This window comes from Nilaparvata lugens, chromosome 7, assembly GCF_014356525.2.
Source record: "Nilaparvata lugens isolate BPH chromosome 7, ASM1435652v1, whole genome shotgun sequence".
Taxonomy (NCBI): domain Eukaryota; kingdom Metazoa; phylum Arthropoda; class Insecta; order Hemiptera; family Delphacidae; genus Nilaparvata; species Nilaparvata lugens.
This window is the reverse complement of record NC_052510.1, coordinates 60,987,041-61,011,720: the sequence shown is the minus strand read 5'-3', so window position 1 is coordinate 61,011,720 and position 24,680 is coordinate 60,987,041. Positions and strand designations below refer to the sequence as shown.

At 34.1% G+C, this 24,680-nt stretch overlaps 1 protein-coding gene across 1 annotated transcript; it reads right to left on the bottom strand.

Moving 5' to 3' along the window:
- Positions 1–417: 417 nt before the first annotated feature.
- On the bottom strand, positions 418–24,586 carry LOC111063604 (FGFR1 oncogene partner 2 homolog). Its single transcript, XM_022351321.2, has 6 exons — positions 24,211–24,586; positions 11,337–11,474; positions 9,935–10,042; positions 8,128–8,277; positions 6,183–6,305; positions 418–4,666 (listed from the first exon to the last, which is right to left on the bottom strand). Exons 2-6 carry the CDS (start codon positions 11,472–11,474, stop codon positions 4,238–4,240), a joined length of 948 nt encoding a protein of 315 aa, XP_022207013.2. The 5' UTR covers positions 24,211–24,586; the 3' UTR covers positions 418–4,237.
- Between the last annotated feature and the right edge of the window lie 94 nt (positions 24,587–24,680).

The following is a 24,680-nucleotide window of genomic DNA, read 5'->3' as shown; positions in this document are numbered from 1 at the left end:
AGACTATAGAATTATTCATCATAAATCAGCTGACAAGTGATTACACAGATGTGTGGAGAAGCCAGTCTATTGCTGTATTTCCATAAGGTCTATAGTTTCAATCAGGTACTTGTGGATGAGAATACTGCGTGAGGTCTACTGTTCACAGAACTACTAGTATCATTTAGGGCCGTTTGCACAGTATCAGCATAAACTAAATTTCATCTTAAACTGGATTAAATCCATATCAAGTCTAGTTCATTATAATGTGATTAATTTTTAGTTTAAGCCACCAGCTGATTGAATTCAGTTTAAGCTTTGACTGTGCAAACGGCCCTAAATGGATGAATAAACAAAAGAGGGTCGAATTAATCAATCAGTTGACTTCCGTAAATCCAACAGGAAGAATTGCTGGGATAAATGAAAAAACAAACGATGTTTTAATAGATTAGGTATTTATAAAAACATTTTCAATATTACAACATTATAATTGATTGACATTCACACACTTATAAAGTGACATATACCAGCTATGAAAAAGTATTAGACATTAATACATAAATTACCCAACATTAACATTATTAGGCTGGAAAATTCGATAATTGGACTTAGAATATTAATTGAGAAACCTAATCAGAAAGACACAGTCAAGTTGATTCATCGTTAATCTTATAATCAAATTATGGTTTAAATATAACAGCTCAATTACATTAAGAAGTTATAAGACAGAGAAATTTGAGTGGTCGAAAATTTGGTCGAAATTCAGGCTCTAAACACATGGGCGTTTAAAACGTTTTACAAATAATCTAAAGTTTGAAATGATCAAGAAACTGTTATGGAACACTCAAAGGGTCCAGCTTGAATACAAACTTGTAAACATTATCTGTGAGACAATAATTTTAACCAACTCCTTCTAAAAGAAATTTTACAAGTTGATTTACGTGGACCTCTCAAAAGTTCTAATAGCCTGCTTTAATATACAGCTAAAGACTCTATCAGTTCATCTTGAAAGAATTTGATCAATCTGTTCTGAAAGATATTTTTAAAGTGAGCTACGTGGACCTTTCGCTTGCAAAGTTCCAATAGCTTGCTTTAATATACAGTTGAAAACTCTATCAGTTTCTCTTGAAACAATTTGATCAATCTGTTCAGAAAGATATTTTTAAAGTGAGCTAAGTGGACCTTTCGCTGGCTTGAATATACAGTTCATTATAATCAGTTCATCTTGGAACAATTTAATCTATCCATTCTAGAAGATATTCTTAGTGCCGGTTGCACTTTTAACGGTGATTAATTCCACGAGAACCAATCAGAGAAGCCGTCTTTTCAAAAACGCCTTCTCTGATTGGTTCTCGTGAAACTAATCACGGTTAAAATTTAACCGGCTGTTCTGCAACCGGGCCATCAAGTTATTTACAAAACCCTTTCAACCAATAGTAGATTTACATCCCTATTCATTGTAGTTCACATTATTTTATTATCAATAATGGCGTATATCATGTATTAAATTATGAAAATGAAGCATCACATATTACATTATGAATTTATCTGAGCTTAAGGTGAAGTATCACAAATATTACAAGGTTGAGGAGTAGAGATTTTGAAGTCCTAACTCCGCCTACTGTGGAATATAATGTCATCACTTCAATTTAATATTTATAAAATTGTACATTTTCATAAATGAAGCATACCTTCTGATTAAATCACATTATGAATTATCAGAGCTTAAGGCGAAAACAAACGTATTACAAGGTTGAGAAGTGGAGAAGACTCTCAAATCCTAACTTCGCCTACCATGGAATATAGTGTTACCACTTCAATTCAATATTTTTTATAAATTGTACCAATTTCAAAAAATAAACGTTTAAAATTCCCATGTAGTCGAACCTTACAGTGCAGACATTTAGTAAAATTTCATAACCAAAAAATTTAAATTTTGAAGGCACCGTAGTGCTATGGTGAAAAGGCGCTCAACACAAAAGTTCGGTATAAATTGTACGTGTAATCGATCCTTAGGATAAACATTCAGAAAAATTGAGAGGCCAGAAAACACTAGTTTTAAACATTCATGTAGTCGTACAAGTAAACATCTATAAAACATTCAGAAACATTACAATGATCAGAAATTTGTCGAGCAGAGCGTATTTTTTAGAGCTCAGTTCACCCCACAGTGGATTAAAGTGAAAGAACCCTTCTCACTGTTAAGGTGCATACAGATATACGCGCCGTGAACATGAGCAATTCACTTTTAATCAGCTGACTATATCTGTATTTTTACAGAAACGGTATAGGATATTATAGATATAAAAAGCTTGGCATCAGCTGATTAAAAGTGGATTGCTCATGTTCGCTGCGCGTAAATCTGTACACACCTTTACAGAGACAAGATTAGAGAAAAAAGATCTAATCTCTCTAATTTCCAATTAGAGAAAGAAGATATAATCTCTCTAATCACTAATTAAAGAAAGAAGAATACTACAGAATTTTACTTCTTTCAATTATTTTACTCAGCTCTTTTATCGTTCATTTACAATAAACATTTACAGGTTTTACACAGGCATGTTTTACACAGAGAATAAACTAAAGGTATGGTGTCTTAAGCTGCGTACACATATTCGCGCTTCCAACCCGCACCGAGCACGCTCCTCCCTCGTACCGCCCTCGTACCACCATCGAACCACAGTCGCACCGCCCACGCACCCATTATGAACGTTACGGAAGATGTTAGATCTTCTCGCGTTCCCCGGTCGAACCACTGTTGCTCGCCGGTCGATCATCAATCGCTCTGCTGGAGTGACGTTCGGTTGCGGAGCAGAGCGACAGTCTGTACGCACCTTTACGCAATACTAATAGAAATGTGGACATGGGAAATGTATTCCCGCCTTCCCAAAGGTACTTGGATTCATATTAACTAGCGGGTAACCCGTGCTCCGCAAGGATGAAATTAAAAACTTGACTTACTGAAATCTTGAAGAATTTAAAATATGCCTACAACTGTCCTCGGTAAATTAAGAATCTACTGAAATTGGGAATCATAATGATGATCTTAGAATGAATGAATTCAGGGCTACTCTATTCTATTTATAAAATAGAATTATAGTACCCTTTGAAACTAATAAAATAATAGATTAAGAATTGCGTTCCATCTATGTTTTAACTTTTCTTTCATCTGTCTATATGTATGTAACGCATTTACGGCCAAACGCGTCGATAGAGTTCTATGAGATTTGGCAGGAATATTCCTTTTTTAACTATGCGTCGATGTATACACAAGGTTTTTTTGTAATTTTGGATAATATGACAGTAGAAGGAATTTTATCCATACTCCGATATCACTATAATATATCATCTACTCTGAAGAAAGGATTAATCAGACTATAGAATTATTCATAATCAATCTGCTGACAAGTGGATTATTCATTGCATGCATTACACAGATGTCTGGAGAAGCCGGTGAACAGATGACACCAGATACTTGTGGATGTGAAAACTGCATGAGGTCTATTGTTCACAGAGCTACTAGTGGTAGAAGAAGTAAACAGTAGAAGAAGCGGAGGAACCAGGACAAGAGACAGAGGAAATTGTTGGAAATAAGTTGAAATTGACGTTAAAACATTGGACTATTTTCGTGCGTTGACACGCGCCCAAGACACCAAACCTTTAGTAAACGGACTCAGAGTCAAGTAGAAATTTACGTAAAACATTGGACTATTTTCGTGCGTTGACACGCGCCTAAGACACCAAACCTTTAGTAAACGGGTTCAGAGACAAGTTGAAATTGACGTTAAAACATTAGACTATTTTCGTGCGGTTGACTCAGTGGTTACACGCTTCCAAGACACCAAACATTTAGTAAACGGGTTCTCAGTCAAGTAGAAATTGACGTTTAAACATTGGACTATTTTCGTACGGTTGACTGAATGGTTACACACTCCTAAGACACCAAACCTTTAGTAAACGGGTTTAGAGACGTTAAAAACACCCATTGACCCGGTTGCACAAAAGCCTGTTAAATTTTAATCATAATTAAATACCACGATAACCAATCAGAGCTGCATTTTTTGAAATGAAGGCTTCTCTGATTGGTTCTCATGGCATTTCATAACCCATTGATTACGGTTAAAATTCAACATGCGTTTGTGCAACTGAGCCATAGAGTTGTTCCCAAGACACCAAAACTTTAGTAAGCGGGTTCAGAGAAAAGTGGAAATTGACGTTGAAACACCCATTTTACAGAAAAATGGTAAGAATTGTCTTTTTAAGACCAGAAACTCTCTTCCTTGACTGACTGTTTTATGGACTCGACTGGTTTGGTTGGACTCGGCTGGACTCCAGTCGTTGACTCCTGACTACTCTGCGTCAACTCGCTGCCTGCTTTTGGTTCCACTTTGACTCTACTAGACTCCTGACTGCTTTGCGTCGACTCGCTGCCTGCTTTTGGCTCCACTTTGACTCTACTAGACTCCTGACTACTCTGCGTCGACTCGCTGCCTGCTTTTGGCTCCACTTTGACTCTACTAGACTCGACTGCCGACTCTTGATTTATTTTGACTTCGGTAGTTGCTGTTGTTGATGCTGCAGCTGCTGCTATTGCTGTTTTTGCCTCTGTCTTATCACCTGTTTTCGAGTCATCTGTCTGCTTATTAGACCCGTACTTCACTGATATGTTCAGAATTTCTCTTAGTCCCTGAAATGAAACAAAATTCAAAAATAATTAAACCAAGTCCCAACTTTGAATTATTAAACATTTAAACATTTAAACATTAAGAGAAATGCCAAACCGTCGATTTGATTCTTAGACCTCACTTTGCTCGGTCAATTATTATATTATTATTTTTTTTTATTATTATTATTATTTCATACACTGACTCATAACAAAAATTTGTCATTAATTAACATATCCTTATACCCCTTTTACAGGTGGTCAGTGGATGAATAATAAAAAAAAATAATAATAAAAATATAATAATTGACCGAGCAAAGTGAGGTCTAAGATTCAAATCGACGGTCCACGTTATAATGACAGTGGAGAAAGATAGGGGAAAAACGTTGCCGTTCCTCTGTCTTGTCAATAATATTTAATCTTAATTATGAAAATTCATTACGAAATTATTGAGAAATATAATTTCTCGCTTAATTGACCGAGTGAAGTGAGGTCTAAGATACAAGTCGACGGTTTGGCATTTCTCTTAATGTTTGAATGTTTATGTTTATATGTTGCGCATTTACAGCGAAACGCGGTAGTAGATTTTCATGAAATTTGACAGGTATGTTCCTTTTTAAATTGCGCGTCGACGTATATACAAGGTTTTTGGAAATTTTGCATTTCAAGGATAAATAAAAGGAAAAAGGCGCCTCCTTCATACGCCTCATTCGATTAGAGTAAAAATCAGACTATAGAATTATTCATCATAAATCAGGGTCAAGTGGATTAAAAAACGCATGCCATGACGCATGCAATTCAATATCTCAATGTAACTTGGTAAAAAATCAGCAACTGTGTAGACTATAAATAGCATGCCTCATTGAATGCAATTTTTATGCACTATCAAATAGGATGCAAAGAACTTATAAAAGCTTGTCTGGGCGCCTAGATGTCTTCTGGTTTTCTCGCGCTAAATTTCCGGAAAGCGTTATATATGATAATTAAATTTTGTTCAAGCATGATCTGAACAAATAAATAGTTGGTGTATCAGTGCGGATGTGCATAATATGGTTTGGGACGTCGTTCAGTTATAAATGTTATTTATTCTATTGATAAAATGTTTGTTCATTATTTGTTATTATATTCTTTAATTTTTTTTTATAAGTTTTGGAATTTTGATTCTCAAATTTTGCATTTCAAAGATAGTATAAAAGGAAAAAGGAGCCTCCTTCACACGCCAATATTAGAGTAAAATTCAGACTATAGAATTATTCATGATAAATCAGCTGACAAGTGATTACACAGATGTGTGGAGAAGTCAGTCTATTGCTGTATTTCCATTAGGTCTATAGCAAAGACCTTAAAGAGATATCTTTAAGGTCTTTGGTCTATAGTTTCAATCAGGTACTTGTGGATGAGAATACTGCGTGAGTTCTACTGTTCACAGAACTACTAGTTTTAGGAGTGAAAATTGGACTTTGGAACTGAAGCCAATATTTTTTGAAAATATTCTGAAATGTTTCATCAATAGTTCATGAGAATCGATTATGAGTCTCACCTGGTTTTCAGTGGCCAGCTTGCTGATCACCTCGATGTCTTGCAGACTGTCTTTTTCGTCGGTTTGCGCTGCCATGCGCATTACAGCCGCCATCTCACTCATCTTGTCCGACTGTCGCTTCAACTGCAATCAAACAAAGTTACAAAAACTATTAAAACAATAAACAGAATAATTGAGAACTGATATACATACAACCATCATACAGAAAATATAGCAATGCTTTTCCCTATACAACTACAGTATTTCAAATGCTGGAACCAAAAACTACAATTGGCTTCAGGAAAAATGACAATCACAACAAAGATTACAGCGTTGCCAGTTCTCTACCTTGCCACTGCCTTTAATAGAGGAAAGCTGATACCGATGTATCTGAAGTAATATCAACTATTCATTCTAGTTTAAATAATCAATTATACTTTATTCCTCAATAAATAACCTACATATTTTATTGAGGAATAAAGTATAATTGATTATTTAAACTATCCTCAATAAAACAATAAATTTCATAACTGAAATGAAATATTTTGTTATTTAATTATGTTTCTACATTGTTAAAAAATTGTCTGGCAACGTTGCGGATGTAGGAAAGGATAGTTTCGGAGCTAGGTAAGGATAGAGCTATATGCTTTGTCGAATGATAGACAAGGATAGCAACATCAATTTTAATCAAATACAGCCATTAAAACGTGGACCTCACTATAGACAGCATTCATTTCAATCACCTACAGCTACACGATAATGTTAATCAAATTTCCGCCAGTTTAAAGTACCGCTTGAAAAATTTCTCAATATTGATCATTGTAAATTATTCTTTGATTTTAGTATGACACTATTTATATTGTATAGATACAATGATGAATAAAGTACTCTTTCTTTCCTTGCCCTATTACCATAGGTAAGGGAAGTATTGCTTTCCGAAAAACATTGAGGTACCCCAATTTCCTAATTTCTATACGTTTTAAGGTCCCCTGAGTCCAAAAAAGTGTTTTTTTTGGTATTGGTCTGTATGTGTGTGTGCATGAGTGTATGTGTGTCTGTATACACGATATCTCATCTCCCAATTAACGGAATGACTTGTAATTTGGAACTTGAGGTCCTTACAATATAAGGATCCCACACGAACAATTTCGATCAAATGCGATTGAAGATGGCAGCTAAAAAGGCGAAAATGTTGTCAAAAACAGGGTTTTTCTCGAAAACGGCTCCAACGATTTTGATGAAATTTATACCCAAAATTGTTATTGATAAGCTCTATCAACTGCCACAAGTCCCATATCTGTAAAATTTTCAGGAGCTCGGCCTCATCTATGCAAAGATTGATTTTAGATTCCTAATTATCAGACTTCAGATAAAATTTAAACAAAAAAATTGAAGTGGAAAAAATTGAGCATGAGAATCTCTACAATTAATGTTCAGTAACATTTTCACCTAAAATTGAAAATAAGCTTGAAATTCGAGAAAATGTGATTATTCAATTTCAAACTGTTGGCAACTGTTGATTCTATTAAATCATTCACTATGAAGAGAAAACAGACCTCGTGTGTCTCCAGCGTTATTGTCCTGTCACCAGCTGGCTCAGATCTTTGAATAGTAGACTTGAGATGCGCGGAACACTAGAGTCAGGTGATCAATTTTCATAACGGAAATTGATCACCTGACGCTAGTGTTCCGCGCATCTCAAGTTTACTATTCAAAGATCTGAGCCAGCTGATAACAGGACAATAACGCTGGAGATACACGAGGTCTGCTGTGTAAAACAAGGAAAGTTGTGTGAAAACAAGGAAAGTTGTGTGAAAACAAGGAAAGTTGTGTGAGTGCGCCACACCAGATTTTTTGATTTGACCTGTCGTGTAAAATCAATCTAGTGCTTGGCAACATTCTCCATCACCTTCACAAATGTGAATCCCATTCAACGAGAGCTGTCAGTATCAAGTGATTTATTTACCTGGTTGTACTGCTGGTCCAGTCGCACTTGAGGCACCTGCTGTAGATGGGCCATCTGAACTAGATGCGTCACATGTTGGCGGTACTTGGACATGATCACCTCCAGCGCATTCTGGTGGTCCTCCAGGGCGGCGCGCAACTCTCTGTTCTCCTGCAAACAAAATAATATTCATTCAATGGTGACAGTTGAAATATTCATTCATTGACTAGTAGTTATGTGAACAGTAGACCTCACGCAGTATTCTCATCCACAAGTACCTGATTGAAACTAAAGACCTTATGGAAATACAGCAATAGACCGGCTTCTCCACACATCTGTGTAATCACTTGTCAGCTGATTTATGATGAATAATTCTATAGTCTGATTTTTACTTTCCTTGCCCTATTACCATAGGTAAGGAAAGTATTGCTTTCCGAAAAAAATTAAGGTACTCCAATTTCTAAATTTCTATACGTTTCAAGGTCCCCTGAGTCCAAAAAAGTGGTTTTTGGGTATTGGTCTGTGTGTGTGTGTGTGTGTGTGTGTGTGTGTATGAGTGTATGTGCGTCTGTGTACACGATATCTCATCTCCCAATTAACGGAATGACTTGAAATTTGGAGCGTAAGGTCCTTACAATATAAGGATCCGACAGGAACAATTTCGATCAAATGCGATTCAAGATGGCGGCTAAAATGGCAAAAAATGTTGTCAAAAACAGGGTTTTTCGCGATTTTCTCGAAAACGGCTCCAACGAGCTTTGATTAAAGTTATACCTAAAATAGTAATCGATAAGCTCTATCAACTGCCACAAGTCCCATAGTCCCATATCTGTAAAAATTACAGGAGCTCCACCCCATCTATACAAAGTTTGATTTCAGATTCTTAATTATCAGGCTTCAGATATAATTTAAACATAAAAATTTCGAGTGGAAAAGATTGAGCATGAGAATCTCTACAATTAATGCCTAGTAACATTTTCACCTAGAATTGAAAATAATCTCGAAATTCGAGAAAATGTGATTATCCAATTGCAAACTGTTGGCAACTGTTGATTCTATCATATGATTCACTATGAAGAGATAGCAGACCTCGTGTGTCTCCAGCGTTATTACCCTGTCACCAGCTGGCTCAAATCTTTGAATAGTAGACTTGAGATGCGCGGGAACACTAGCGTCACGTGATAAATTTTCATAACGGCAAGGAAAGTTGTGTGAGTGCGCCACACCAGATTTTTACTCTAATATTGGCGTATGAAGGAGGCTCCTTTTTCCTTTTATATTATCCTTGAAATGCAAAATTTTCAAAAACTTTGTATATACGTCGACGCGCAATTGAAAAAGGATCATACCTGTCAAATTTCATGAAAATCTATTACCGCGTTTCGCCGTAAATGCGCAACATAAAAACATTTAAACATTAAGAGAAATGCCAAACCGTCGACTTGGGAAGTGATAATTATTTGTATAGGTCTTATCGAAGGAACGATTATCTACCAATCAACAACGGTACACTAACGTCAACTCCAAAACACCGTTTTAATACCAGTACACAATTGATCACAGGGTGACGTGTTTATTATACAGCTGGTAACTTGAGATGCTAAATTATAAGTAGCCACTCGGCCTAAAATTTCAAAAACATAGGTCTGTAAATGGATTAATAAATAATTATTATTAGTCCCCCTATTAAAATTTCTGGTCAGAAACCATCCCTAATATTCACACAACATATTCCCAAAGTTTCATGCCAATCTGTCAAGTAGTTTTCGTGTCTGTAGGGAACAAACACACAAACAGACATTCATTTTTACATATAGAGATGACGTACCTGTTGTAGTTCGCGCAGGCGCCGTGACTCCTGTTGGATGCCAGCCACCAGAACAGAGTGCGGCCGTTGACGGGCCAGCTCGTTTAGTCCCGTCGTATCTTCAGAGTACTGCAACATAACAATACACATAGGTTGTTGATGATGTACTACATTGGCTGATATCTAGTATTTCAAGTCTATAATGAGATCACAAAAACCAAAAGGTTTAGGATAGAAAGAAGTAACTTTATTAGCACTTTATGGGTAACCGTCCACTGGAACCGTATTCAACCGATCCGTTCGGCCGTTGGATCGGACGAATCTTCCGGCCGTTAATTCGCCGAATATGGTCGTCCATTGGAACCGTTTCCGTCAGTCTAGTTGCCAATTATTGAATTAACTACTATCATAGCCACCAAAATTTTTCATAAACAATGATTATATTGAGATTTTGAAAATTAAATAAACATAATATCCACTAAATTAGTTATTCATTACAATAATCTTACCTTCAAGAAATATCCACTAAATTAGTTATTCATTACAATAATCTTGTTCAGCAATCTTTGTTCACAGATTCCTTTGAACATCACGACGATGATATCTTTTGTCTCGCATATCCCACAATGGAACATTCTCTTGAATTAAACTTATCAACTTTTCATTGTCCATAGTTACAACTTTATAAAACAGAACAACTTCAAAAAAACAAAAACAAACAAGACTGTGGAACAATTTTAGGTTAGGATCTCTAGCTGCTGTCTCAGCTAGACTAGTTAGTTCGGCCGGATTGTGCCGGGAAATCCCATTCAATTCGGATCGAAAAATTGATCGGCCGTATGAACCTGTTGCAATGGACGAGCATCTATTCCTTTCTTTGTTGGGGGATCGTTTGGTCGCGTTCGGTAGTTTTCGGCCGATGCTAGTTCGGACGAAAACAGTTCTACTGGACGGCCCACCTATAACATCAAAGTGATGTGGGCAAAGATGAGGCAATAAGAGCCTGCTCTTCCACTTAACCTAGATTGGGATTGTTTTGGTTGAGTAGTTTGTTGAGGTAAGCAATAGCTTCAAGTGTTTATATTGAATGCGTATATGTGCAAGTGCACGTCGAATCATGCATGAGTCGAAAGTGCCATTGAAACACGTCCTGACTTGTCTGTAGCTATTCACACTAAACGCAACCAGGAAGTGCACGCGTTCTGTGCGAATGTTTATGGCTCTTTCCAGATTTTGTTGGAGCTGATTGTGTCAGAACACAGAGGAGGGAAGAAGGTGGAGGGTAGCAGAGAAGGTAGCTGAAAGTGTTGAAATGTATGTTTTCAAATGTGTCAATACATAGTAGAGCAGTGAAGGTAGGTAGAAGCCTGGAGGGCTTTGTGCATCCAATGTAATCATAAACTCAGAGTTAATGATTGTTTACCTGTTTCATGGCATCAATTTCCTTTTGGACACACCCCGTCTGACAAAGTAGATCCTCAGAAGTATTGCCGTCTTCTGTTAATCTTACGGTCAACTTTTCTGATTCACAAAGAACCTGTTCCAGCGTTAACAGGGACATCTGTAAAATAAATTATTAACTCGATTCTGATTGTCTGAAAAAGTGACAAAAGAAACAATTAATTGTACAGGGAGGATACAGGAAACTCACACCCTGTTATCCCTCATTACCTTGATCCATTCTCCATTATTCCTTTAATGCTTGATCCCTCATTTCCTTCAACCTTTCGACCCTTATTCCCTTGATCCCTTCGACCATTATTACATTGATTCCTGATTCACTTGGCCTTTTATTACCTTCTATTGCTTAAGTTATTTACTATTCACAAATATTATTCTTATGTACCGTAAGAGTTTCTTGTAATAGTATGTAGATCTAAAAGGTTGTAAATTATATTGTTTCGGTTTTTCATGAGGAGTAAAGATATTTTTGAAATGAATTTGAATCAAAAAAAGTTTGAAAAGGTGGTATTGATAACAACAACTTTAGGTGGTGAGAAAAACGACTCAAACTAATAAAAACATGAGTGTGATAAGAATTGAACATATTTCTGAGATTTAATGTAATATAAAATCAATTGAAGAGAAATGACTTCAATCAAAGTAACTTAAACAGTAGCCCCAACAATGAGGTTTACTAGGTTCAGAGGTGGCTGCAAAAGGATTTAGCTCCTGCAGAATAGTATATTTCGCACCTAGGGCCGAAAATGAGACTTTTCCGGCTCGAAATCGGTTTTCAAGTCCGAGGCCGTAGGCCGAGGACAGGAAAAGATTGAGAGCCGTAAAAACATTTTTGCCCGTCGTGCAAACGCTATTTTTCGCCACACAGAAAAATAAAACTATATATATATATATATATATATATATATATATATATATATATATATAGGTTCATTCCTTAACACAAAGTTGGTCTTTTGTATAAATCTCTACAACTCATGTTGGTACGTTCGCGTAAGATGGTCCAAGCATCTTTAGTAGCTCCACAGACCTATCATGTGATGGCGTTTGTGTAATGGAGTATAATAGTTCACTCCCGTGGGTCTGAGTGTTCGCGCCATTTATTCAGACTGAACTTGATTTGAGGTTATGTATTGAAGTTCGCGCCTTTTCTGTTGTGAATGGAATATTCTTGTCTCGTCCTTGTTTGTCAGCTGTCTGTTGTCTGCAGGTGCAGAGTGAAAGTGAAATTGTGTTTTGTGATGTTGTGATTGTGTCAAAATGTCCAAAAAGATTATTCAAGCAGTGATCAAATTTGAAAGGTAAGTCAGTTATAGAATTATAACTTGTACTTGAATTATTATAATTACTTGTACTATTTAGCTCGCTTCTTTTACAATTATTTCCTTATGAGATTTAGTAATGCTTTAAGGTTATTAACATTTTGAAACGAAATCAAGAATAAAACACATCAAAAGTAGAAATTAAAAGTAAACCGCATCACTACTCACAGAGTGTATGTAATTGAGTGATTGGAAATAAATAAATGTAACAAGAAATAAAATCGTAAATGTAATTCCTTCATTTCTATCACTACTTACAAGCTCAACTAAGTTAAATCTGCACAAGAATCTTATTCTATTAGGATATATACAATAAATATATACGTAGAATTGGTAAGAAGCTCATTGGCAATGAAATTCTCAATTGTATAAATAAATATTTAGATCATAAAAGTCAAGTTAGTCCTAAAATCATTCCTCTTCAGCCATGCAATTTTTCATAAATAACTCTTTTAATAGGTTCAAAGATAGGAATGGATATTTATTTATTTATTTAATCAATGAGAATTACTCAACTTACAGAAAAGTACCACAGGCTTATATGCTCAAAACGGTTCCAATTCTAATTTATACAACAGTCCAAATGTAGCTAGGTTATGTGATATGCAAACAATACCAATCCTGGGCCTAGGACTAATGATGAATAAACAGCTAATGAAACTTTTCTAAACACTATATCTTTGAATGTCCAGGGTATATCAAACAAATAAGAATATATTTCCCTCTTATTATGTTATAAAACTATAGCCTAATGCTAAGATAATTACTGTTGCTGAACACTGGTTAACAAACGATGACTGTAGCTGTCTCACAATACCTGACTATGAACTTGGGTCCTTCTATGGAAGGAAAAATTCCATTCATAGTGGAGAAGCAATTTTTTTAATTAATGGATTGAAATTAGAAGAATTAAGCATAGTAAAGTAGCTTTCTATAGAAATAATTTGTGAAGCTGCTACAATTGAAATTCCAAATGAAAAAATAATTGTTTTGTCATTGTACAGACCCTATAATAATGATGTTAGTTTTGTTAACAACTCTCTATCCTGTCTTAATGATATATTATGTGCCATTTATGAATGTAACTATAATTTAATATTATGTGCTGATTTCAATGTCAACACTTATTTATTTGTTAGGTTAATTAGTATCATACACTGGAGTGTGGTGTATTTGCTTAGCCTAATGATGTGAATGATAAGTTTAAGAAGTTTTTTGATTTGTATATGTCAGCTGTTAATGCTGCTTATCCTCTTAGAGGTTTCAAAGTTAGTAAGCCTAAGCTGGATGATGGATGGTATACTGCTGATTTAATAAAGCTCAAACATAGTTGTGATGAATATTATAGCTTACTGAAATTTTTTAAGACTAATCAGTTTAGAGATAAATATAAAAGCTGTAAGAAAGAGTATAGAATTGCTATTAAGAATGCAAAAATAAATTATTCCAACAACAAAATAGAGCACTCAAAAAATAAAACTCAAGCTGCATGGAAGGTAGTTAAAATTCTTACAAATGTCAACAATGAAGCTATTGATTCACATGATGATAACAACGCTGATTCATTTAACAACTTTTTCATTGAAAAAGTTGAGGAAATTAGTGAAAATGTGCCAGTTAGTGAACATCTCAGCTCTCACTACATCAATAAGTGCAATAGGCCCAATGTACCATTTTTTTCCAACCTGTTACTGCAGATTATGTGTACCAGAAAATAAGTAGTCTTAGTAATTCAAATTTTTCAGATATATATGGTATTAATTCTAAGGTCTTAAGAATATCTGCCCCTTATATAAGTGAAGTTTTGAGTTACCTTTTAAATTATTGTTTAGTATACAAGGGCATTTTTCCAAGTGTATTGAAAAACGTCAAGGTAATACCTGTAGGCTACATAAAAAAGGTGATAAGAAAAACTTCAGGCCAATATAATCAGGCCTTATTTCAGGCCAATAACAATTGTACCTGTGATATCCAAAGTATTTGAGGCCATAATGCAAGACCAGATCTCAAATAATTTTGAAAACTTTGGTATTTTTACTAAAAAACAATTTGTTTTCAGGCCATGTAGAAATACTAGCAATGCAGTAACAAGTTTAGTAAATTAATAGTGTTGTTGATGATTTGGAGAAGGGTCTATCTGTTAGTTTTAGGTCATATGACATGTCTAAAGCTTTCGATACTGTTAAGCATAACATACTTTTTGAAAAATTTTCTTATTATGGCTGCAATTCAAAATCAATCTATTTAAAGGACCGCAACCAGTTTGTTTACAAAGATTGTCAATTCTCTAAGGGCAGAAAGGTTCATTATGGGGTCCCTTAAGGCTCCATACTTGGATCAATACTCCCTAATATATATATTAACAACATAATTTGTAATATAGAAGGCACTGATAAAGCAGGATTTCTCTTTGCTGATGATTTTGGTCTCAAAGTTAGTTGTAAATCCGAAGCAGGTGTACAAAATTGTTTAGTTGATAGCTCTCTACTCCTTAATGATTGTTGTGCTAGTAATTATTATGTTCACCTATAATAGAAATTCAAACAATGAAGTAGGGACTGAACCTTTAAAATTTCTAGGTATTGTTCTTGATCCCAAACTTAATTGGCAACCACATATGCAGAATTAATTAGTGAAAAAAATAGCAAAGGTACTGTACTTGCTGAGAAGGTTAAAGTTAACTGTAGATATTAATATATTATTAAATGTGTATTCCTCTCAAATACAAAGTTTACTGTCCTATGGTATACTATTATGGGGCTCTAGTACTCATGTCTCAAAAATATTTATACTCCAAAAGAAAGCAATTAGATTGATTTGTAATGTTGATATGAGGACCCACTGTAAACCTTTTTTCACAAAATTGGGAATATTAACTGTCTATTCTTTGTATGTATTATTTAGTGTTAGTTAAGTAATCTGGATTTTTTAAAATTAAATAGTGACTGTCATGGATATGAAACCAGAAATAGGAATAATATCAGAGTTCAATAGTTCAGGTTCACAACTTCACAAAAAAATCTTCTGTACACATCTGTTAAACTGTACAATTCATTACCACTAGAAATTAAGGCACTGCCTCTTACATTCTTCAAAAGGAAATTGAAAACTGTACTGAAAGCTGAAAGTTTATATAACATCCAAGAATTTCATGTAATTGACTGGACCAAATATTTGTAGGCTAATATTATTTGTATATATTAATTGTATTATGTAATATCTAGTACCTATTTTTGACATTTATCAATGCATTGTTAGCAATGTCTATGATAATATAGATTCTTATTCTTATTCTTTCAAGAATGTGAACAAAAAAAGGCTTGCTCATTTTTGAAAGTGGATTTCATATTTATTTTTTGTTTGTATTCTAGTTTCCTACATCTTTGTGAGTAATGAGAGAATTGAACAAATACTTTCTGCATTAATTAAATTTATTACCTATAATAAATTAACTTATTACACATGGATGAGTGGATGAATAACCCCCATAATAATTTGAAATTAAAAATGTTTTTTGAATTTCAGTATTTTTTTTATTTCTACAATATATTCCTGTTTATTATTTCATTTATTTTATAATAATTCCTGTTATATTCAATATAAACAATTTTCATAGATAGAGAATAGCTACAGTATCTTATATTCACTTTCTAGAAAATCACATGAAAATACATGTGAAACAATTGTGGAAAATGCACATTGTAGTGGGTTCTAGCACATACAATATTATTAGATTACAAACTCTACCTCTTCTTTGGTTCTAACCTTCTTATTGTGAACAACTTTTTTTGAAAATTGCAGCTTTGAATGCTTTATTGAAAAACGATGATACGTATCAAAAAAGTATTTCAGCTATTGTTTTTTCCAAAGACTAAATTAAAATAATGTGTCATTTAGTGTGATGATCTCTTTCTTCGAGAAAGATTAGTTTAATTGAAATAGATGGAAACAATTAATCAAACTTGAAAAGCTATGAATTATACATTGAAACAAATCCTGAAACAAGAAATCTAGCTTATTGGAAGAATAGCTTCCAAAATTACTAATGAAGCTAACAATAAAAATCAATGAAAAAAATTCCAATGTCACTTTAAAAATCATAAATTGAATCTATGAAGTGCATCAACAAATCAATTGCACTCAGCCTATCAGCTTGGAAAATTATGTATTATCAATAAATTCAATTGAAAGAAAATACTGCAATCATGCCTATTGGAAGAATCCTTACAGACATCGCAAGGAACGGAGAACCAAAAATTTAAATTCTATCAGCCAGTTGTATAAAAGAAAATCAAACCATGAGATAACGTCTTTAATGGAGCCACTGCAGCCACTTCCCTGTTCAGCTCTGTATGATGACGTCATCTTATGTTAATTAAATTACATTTTCTTTTGTGCAACTTGCCGTTTGTGTTGGAACTTGGAATTATGACATCCCTATTGTCTGTACAGGTAGATCGGAATTTTCTCTTTTATTATATTCGGAACCTACAAGTTATGTATGGTAGCCATTGAGCTTATTAATTTTTTTTGTCCAAAAAGATGTGGGGTCCCAAATTTGAGAATAATTTTCAATATCATTTATCTTATCAATTCGAGTGATAGCTCATTTTACTCTAGAACATGGTATGCCATAGTGGAGTAGGTCAATTTCCACACAGAAAAAACTAAACAAGTAGAATAGAGGACACATTATAAACATTTTTTGTAACTAACTAGGTTTTGTATGTAATTTATTGTAATTTATCTAATATGTTGTGTAATTGATCTTGTAGTTTTTTTTTTTTTTTTGGGAAATAAACATTCATTTAATTATTTGTTCATTTTACTCAGCTCTTCAAGGTGGGTTCAATGCATATCGGTTACCTGATTGAACCTTACCTAACCCTAACGCATGCCTTCGCCACGACCAACCTCACCAGACATGTGTATTTTAATGAAATGATTATAAACTCAACTTTTTGGAATGGGATTGCTCCAAAAATACTTCAACAGTGTAATAAATAAGTCAACAGTGCAATTCATTAGAATATACATAGCCTATCTGGTGAGGTTAGAGGTACTAGTGAGGTTTTGTCAGGCAACCGAAATATGCATTGAAACCGCCTTGAAGAGCTGAGTAAAATGAGCTATCACTCAATATGAAAGGACAAATATTAAGAATTCTCTAATTTGGAGAAAAAGAAGAACAAGATGACAAAGAAGGAGAAGCAGAAGAAAAAGAAAAGTTGGGAAAAAAGTAGGTTTATCCAATGTACCTACAAGGTACTGGTATACAAAATACAAGGTATACAGAATACAAGATACTGGCCACTAAAAGATGCGCGTTGACAAATCCAAACCAGCTGGTCGGTGTGACGTCATTGGTGCTCTAAAAGTATATTCTTCCTATCTTTTCAATGTTAAATTGAGCAACTTTGTAAGTCTTTTTCTCAAAAAGTACATAACTTTCCAGTACCATCGACATCCCCTACGATTAATACAAGAATTTATCTTCAATTTTTTTAGAAATTCAATACTTTTGGACGGCTGGATCTTTCAGAATGATCGATTTTGTAAGAGCCTGCTCATCGAATAACTGTTGCTCTCTTATTGAAAATTAACATGCTTTCCCTGGCTCTTTTGTAATTCAATTACTCAATGCTGATCAATTTGATAAAGCGATCATTGAATAAGGAATTGAAAACGTGGAAACATTAATTAGAGTATAATATTATTTCTCTCAACATCCTTCATATCTTGTCTGTATACTACATAGAATCAGTAGAACATCTTGCCGGTTCAACATCTTTAATCCTTTAGGAGTGCACTCTTAATTCAGGAAAAAAATGATATACACATATACACATACTTTAACCAGGTGATAGTTGTGTGTTACGGTCACATACAATATTTATCTTTTTTCTTGAGCAGCTTTGTAAGTCTTTTTCTAAAAAGTATATAACTTTCAAGTCCCATCGACATCTCCTACGATTTATACAATATTTATCTTCAATTTTTTTAGAAATTCATCACCTTTGAACTCCTAGATCTTCCAGAATTCTCGATAATGTAAGGGCATACCGGTTTGGAGATAGAGAACTCTCATTTGTTACTACGAGAAGGGATACTCGTAGAATGAATGAATAGATTTTATTTGTCAACATTTGAAAAGATGAATGGCTTCAAAGGTTTTCTACTGGAGGTTTTCTATTCAAAGTTTTAATACCCCAACAATTATAAAGTTGAAAAAAGGTACTGAATGTAGCCTATTTCTCCTAGTAATACTTTGAGTGATAATATAGACCTATACTTCTTCAATCACTGTTTTTATCAGCATAATAATTAGGCTTGGCTTGAATACTTTATAGTTATTTTGAGCTTTCTTGTTATTTATTACGTTGTACACATTCGAGCTGTTTCCTTTGTTCATTGTGATATCTTCTGCAAACTCAACCAATATCTATCCTTTCAAAATTGATTCTAATACCAATCTCAATGCAGAAGACATATAAAGGAAAAGCTAATATTAATTAGATAAAAGTAAAATCAAGAGCGGTTGCAGAGAATAAAGGTTGTTAGTGCAGGGCATTCCATCAGTGATTTGAAAGGAGAATGTGGATGATCAACGGATGAAGATGATAAGCGCACCACTTTCCTCCCTTATAATATTATATTATGATATTTGATGATTTCGTTTGTTATTACCAATCAATTGGATTGATCAACAATTAAATTCCAATTTAATTTTCGATAAAGAACTTTATTGGTTTCAAAATTATTTACACTCAGTGACCAAGGCACAATCTAGTAACATAATTTTTATCACATATACATCACTCACACTCTATGTGGTAGAAAGCCCCAATATATGGAACAAAAGGAAGTATGGGGTGATAGTATAACACTCACATTCATAAATGCATTATAAACTGAATAATTTGCTATTTGAAAAAATATCTTAAAATATGCCCAACTATATTATCTTTCCGGTATAGGAAAATAATGTGGAGATTGAAAATAATTGGAATTTACCACGCACATTATCCTGTTTTAAGTTTATGAGAGTTCAATTTCTAGAATTGAAATGCCCTCCAAGTTGATTAAAGAGATTGTCATCCTTTCTATTCTTTCAAACAGGAATTCAACCGATCACTTGCCTTATAGAATTATCAAGTTTATTAGAAGGAATATATTGTAGGATACTTATAGTATGAATTCATATTCATACGCATACTTTTCAATGTATGATTCATTTTCATTAAATTCATTATTATTGAATCATGAAGAGTTGATTTTCCCTTTCACAAATAAATAAAGAATGAGAGTTCTACAATAAGTACCAATTGAGAATTCCTCTTACAAATAATTAAATTAGAAATATGTGTTTCAGAATACGAGATCAAGTATTCAATACAATTATTGAGAATTCCTCACGCGCAATCCATGCTTTAATATAATATTCGCCCTTATATTTTTGTTATAGTTTTCAATTAGAAAGATTCAACCAGAAAACTATTTCCTCATCAAGTATGTGAAAGCCATAATTTTCCTGAAAAAAGAGTTCCTCCTAAGGGATTAGGCAAGAAGTTCTATTGATTCTACATATGATATACAGTACACAGACAAGATAAAGGATTGTGAAAGAAATAATAGTACAATCAATGTTTCATGTTCTTAATACCTTATTCAATGATCGATTTATCGAATTCATTAGCATTGAGTAATTGAATTACAAAAGAGCCAGGAAAAGCATGTTAATTTTCAATAAGAGAGCAACAGGTATTCGATGTAGGCTCTTACAAAATCAATCATTCTGAAAGATCCATCGTCCAAAAGTATTGAATTTCTAAAAAAAATTAAAGATAAATATTGTATGAGTCGTAGGAGATGTCGATGGGACTTGAAAGTTATTTACTTTTTGAGAAAAAGACTTACAAAGCTGCTAAATTTAACATTGGAAATATAGGAAGAATAGATATTTAGAGTACCAATGATGTCACACTGATCATCCGACTCTGATCATTAAAAGATCGAGATGCACGTGGCCAGTACCTTGTATTCCAAGTAACTTGGTGTTATCTACAGCTTCCACTTTTATAGAGAGATAAAATGAATGCATATCGTTTGAACTTGCCGGTTCAAGTTCAACTACCCAATAGCGTTGTAGCGTTGTTACGCGGGAAAAGTTATCCAATTCAGTTCCTTGGCGGGCGACAGCTGAACGAAGCGCGACTTTTGAAAATTTCTGCCTAGCGTCACAACTCTCATAATAATTATGTTTTTTCGGCTTAGGAAGGTGAAGGAGTCATGGGAAAATTCTACAAAAAGTCGTGAACGTTTTTTTCATATATTTGAGATTCTTCTAAATTTTCAAATCAATCTGTCCAAATTTAACAAAGTTATAAGCATTTTCAAATGTGATGCTGGTTAAGAATAAAAATAGAGTAATATCCGTATTCCCTACCAGACATTCAGCTGAACTTTGAGTTCTCATTTTATTCTATGGAAAAATGAATGCATTTTTAGCATTTCTGAGCTTGGAATCATATTTTTCAAATGTTTCTTCATATCTTTATCCAATCAGGTACAATTTATATAATATACAGTGATGCAGTAATTAAGATTTCTATTACATAAATACATACATTACATATATAAATTAATAAATATATACATTATATAAATTACATACTTGAGTATATTCTTACAATTGAACGGACCAACACGAATTGTAGAGATTTAAACAAAAGATCCACCTTGTGTTAAGGAATGAACCTACACTTCTATGGATGAATACTTCGTATACAAATCAATTAATATCAGATAATTTGATAATATTCTAGAGATTGGAGTTAGACTCACTAATATTCTATAAGGAATAATTGTCATACTTGGAAGATGTTGGAGTACATTGCTCATTATAATGTAAATGTAGTAACAGTTTGTAGCATTCGATGTTTTAATGATTCCAGTAGTCCTTCATTATTGTACTTTCTTGTGTATGTCACTGCAATAAACTGAATTTATTGATACACGAAATAATTCTAAAATCAATATAGCAATAGGCAGTGTTCGGTAAAGATGGTATTGTGATTAAAATTCATTCAAAGACCTGGCATGCTGCCCAAAAGTCTTTATTCAGTTTTAACAATCGAAACCTTGATATTATTCCAGCAAATAAGTTTGAATTTCACGGCCATTCGCCAATTTTATTCAGATGTTCATACCTTAAGATTAGTGTGGTTAATTTCTGATGAGAAAGTCGAAAACATTTTTTTTAATTTCCAATAATTGATAGATACCCAAAAGTCAAATTCTTTTATATTAACAGCCCATTTTTTATATTCTCAAGAGAAGGGATGTTTAAAACCTTTATGGTCGCTCACACCATTAGCATCCACCGACCTTGCCACCCACTGAAGCTTGCAGCTCCTGAACACATGCCTTGTATCCCCAAAAATTCCCTAATGTAATGCTTTTTGTCTGTCATCTTGAACTTGAAAAATTTCATTTCGTGAAAACTGTACTTGTTCTATAGTTTTTATTGTCTCTCTAAGGGCCATTTGCACAGTGACAGTTTAAACGAAAATTCCTTCTTAAACTGGATTAAATCCATATCAAGTCTCGTTTGTTATAATGTGTTACATTCTGAGTTTAAGCCACCAGCTGATTAAATTCAGTTTAAGCTTTGACTGTGCAAATGGCTCTTAATTCGGTAATTCCCTTTCAACTGATACAGCTCATTGGGGTTTTCAGGGTAATCTCCTAGATTTCTACATTCATTGAGCATGCTTGACTTATTATGCAACCTCAAATGAATAAATAAATCAACTTTATCAATCAACTTTAAATGCATAAAAAACGGTGCTTGTACAATTTTTTTCCTTTACATATTCTGACAACATGAAAATCTTAGTTTATTGACAATGCTCTACAAAATGTTTTGAGTTATGTGCAATACAAGTTCACGGAGCCGGTCGCTGGTTGATTCAAACAAATCTCGAATCATTATTACAAAGACGAAGTATGGCAACGTTTGATGGACCTTCATGAGGAGTAAAATTTATTTACTATATGAGAATTGGCAACACAGCTCAGCGGACCAAACATAAGAGCACATTTCACACAGCAATTATAATATTGAAGGACCTTCTTGAGGAGTAAAATTTGCATGCAACTCCAATGTTGGCGCCAAATCACTCAAGACCCAACATGGGAGTAAATTTCATATAGCAGAATTATATAAGCACTTTGGAGGTTAGAAAGGACCATCATGAGGTGAATAACTTTACAAGGATCTAGATTAATTATGGATGAATATATCATAAATTGAGTGGAATATAACCATTCAGCAAGTCAAGTTCTTCAGGTATAACATAATAGTTTCATTTTGTGACAATCTGATCAAATTTAAAATGGGGGGTCCCGGGGAACTACATGAGAGTTGAAATTTTACTGGACCCACAACAGGCACAAAAACGTAAATATATATATATATATTATATATATATATATATATATATATATGAGAATAATTGTTTATTAAGCACTTATTCCGAAAGCAAAAATGGAAGGTCATAGCTCTAGCAAATCTGAGGAAATTGTCCAAGTATTTTTATTTTTTATTCTGATTTGTCTAAATAACCTAAAAGATTATGTTCAGTTATGTGGGAGGTTGAGTTTATACTTTGCTCCGATACATTAGCTCCCAATGCTAAAGACCATTTCTCTTTCATCTTTCTTAGTTCCATGTTAGCGGCCGGAAAGGGTACTCTTTCCGGCCTTAGCCGGAAAGGAACCTGTTCTGACGTCAGATGAGAGTCGTCTGCAAACAATGTCTTTCAGATCTACGTAGGGACTGGAAAACAGCTGCTTTATGTGCAGTGTGGCGAAAAAAGGTTTTCCGGATCATCACTGCTTCTTTGTGTACCAATCTTCAGGATACTGAAGATTATGACAGTCTACAGTCAGTATCTGTTCAGCTCTCTGTCGAGAAGAGGACAGCACACCTATCTTCAGATGACAGGTGCACGATCACAATACAAGACAGCGGGCTGACATTGATCTACCTCATGCAAGACTCACACGGTCACACAGTAGTTTTCCTGTCAGTGGACTAAAAACATTCAACAGGGTTCCAGTGAGTTTCCGTGTGCAGGAAGTGAAGATATTAGAGAGGGTTCTTTGGGCAAAGCTTGTGAACCTGCCGCTATACTCAATGAATGAGGAGGCAATCCAGAGTTTTTTAAGTTCACATTAACTGCCAGTCTGCCACCCATCTCGATCTTGTGTTTTAAAGTTTGACATAATGACGCAATCTATCCAGCAAGTGCAGGTCATGGATGGAGAAAACCTGAATAAGTGTTTCAAATGCAGATTCCCATTGATAAAAGTAGAATTTTATTCCAGGTTAACACTGAGGAATATGAACTTCTCATTAGAGGAAAAGGGTGAAAAATATTCTTGAAAATTTATATGTTTTTATTGATAGAGAAATGTAAAAATTAGCATAAAACTGAGCCAACAACTTACCTAGAATAAATGTATGACGAGTTTTGTGAGCAGTTTGAGATCAGTTGAGTGGTGTGAAATATAGTTTTACAAAGTTCTTAATTACCAAAAGACGTCATCAATAATTGTAACTTATCCTACAAGAAAAACATAAATACTAGCAACACTACAGCATATGTTGCACTTTGAGTTTGAAAAACTAATGGCCTACATTGCACATGTTGGAACTAAAGTTGCCAACGACGTCAGCACTTATCATAGTTAGAATCAGAATTAGTTGATAATATGATAATATAATCTATACCAACAGGCAAAAGTTGTAGAATTTAATATTAGAAAAACTAAATCACTATAACCTGAAATACGAATGCCTTCTGTGTTCTGTCTTCTGTACTGTATGGGGGATGATACAAAAGTGGGTCGACGACAAAGTGGGTCGATACACATTTGAGACCGACGACAAACTGGGCTAACGACAAATGCGGTCAGCG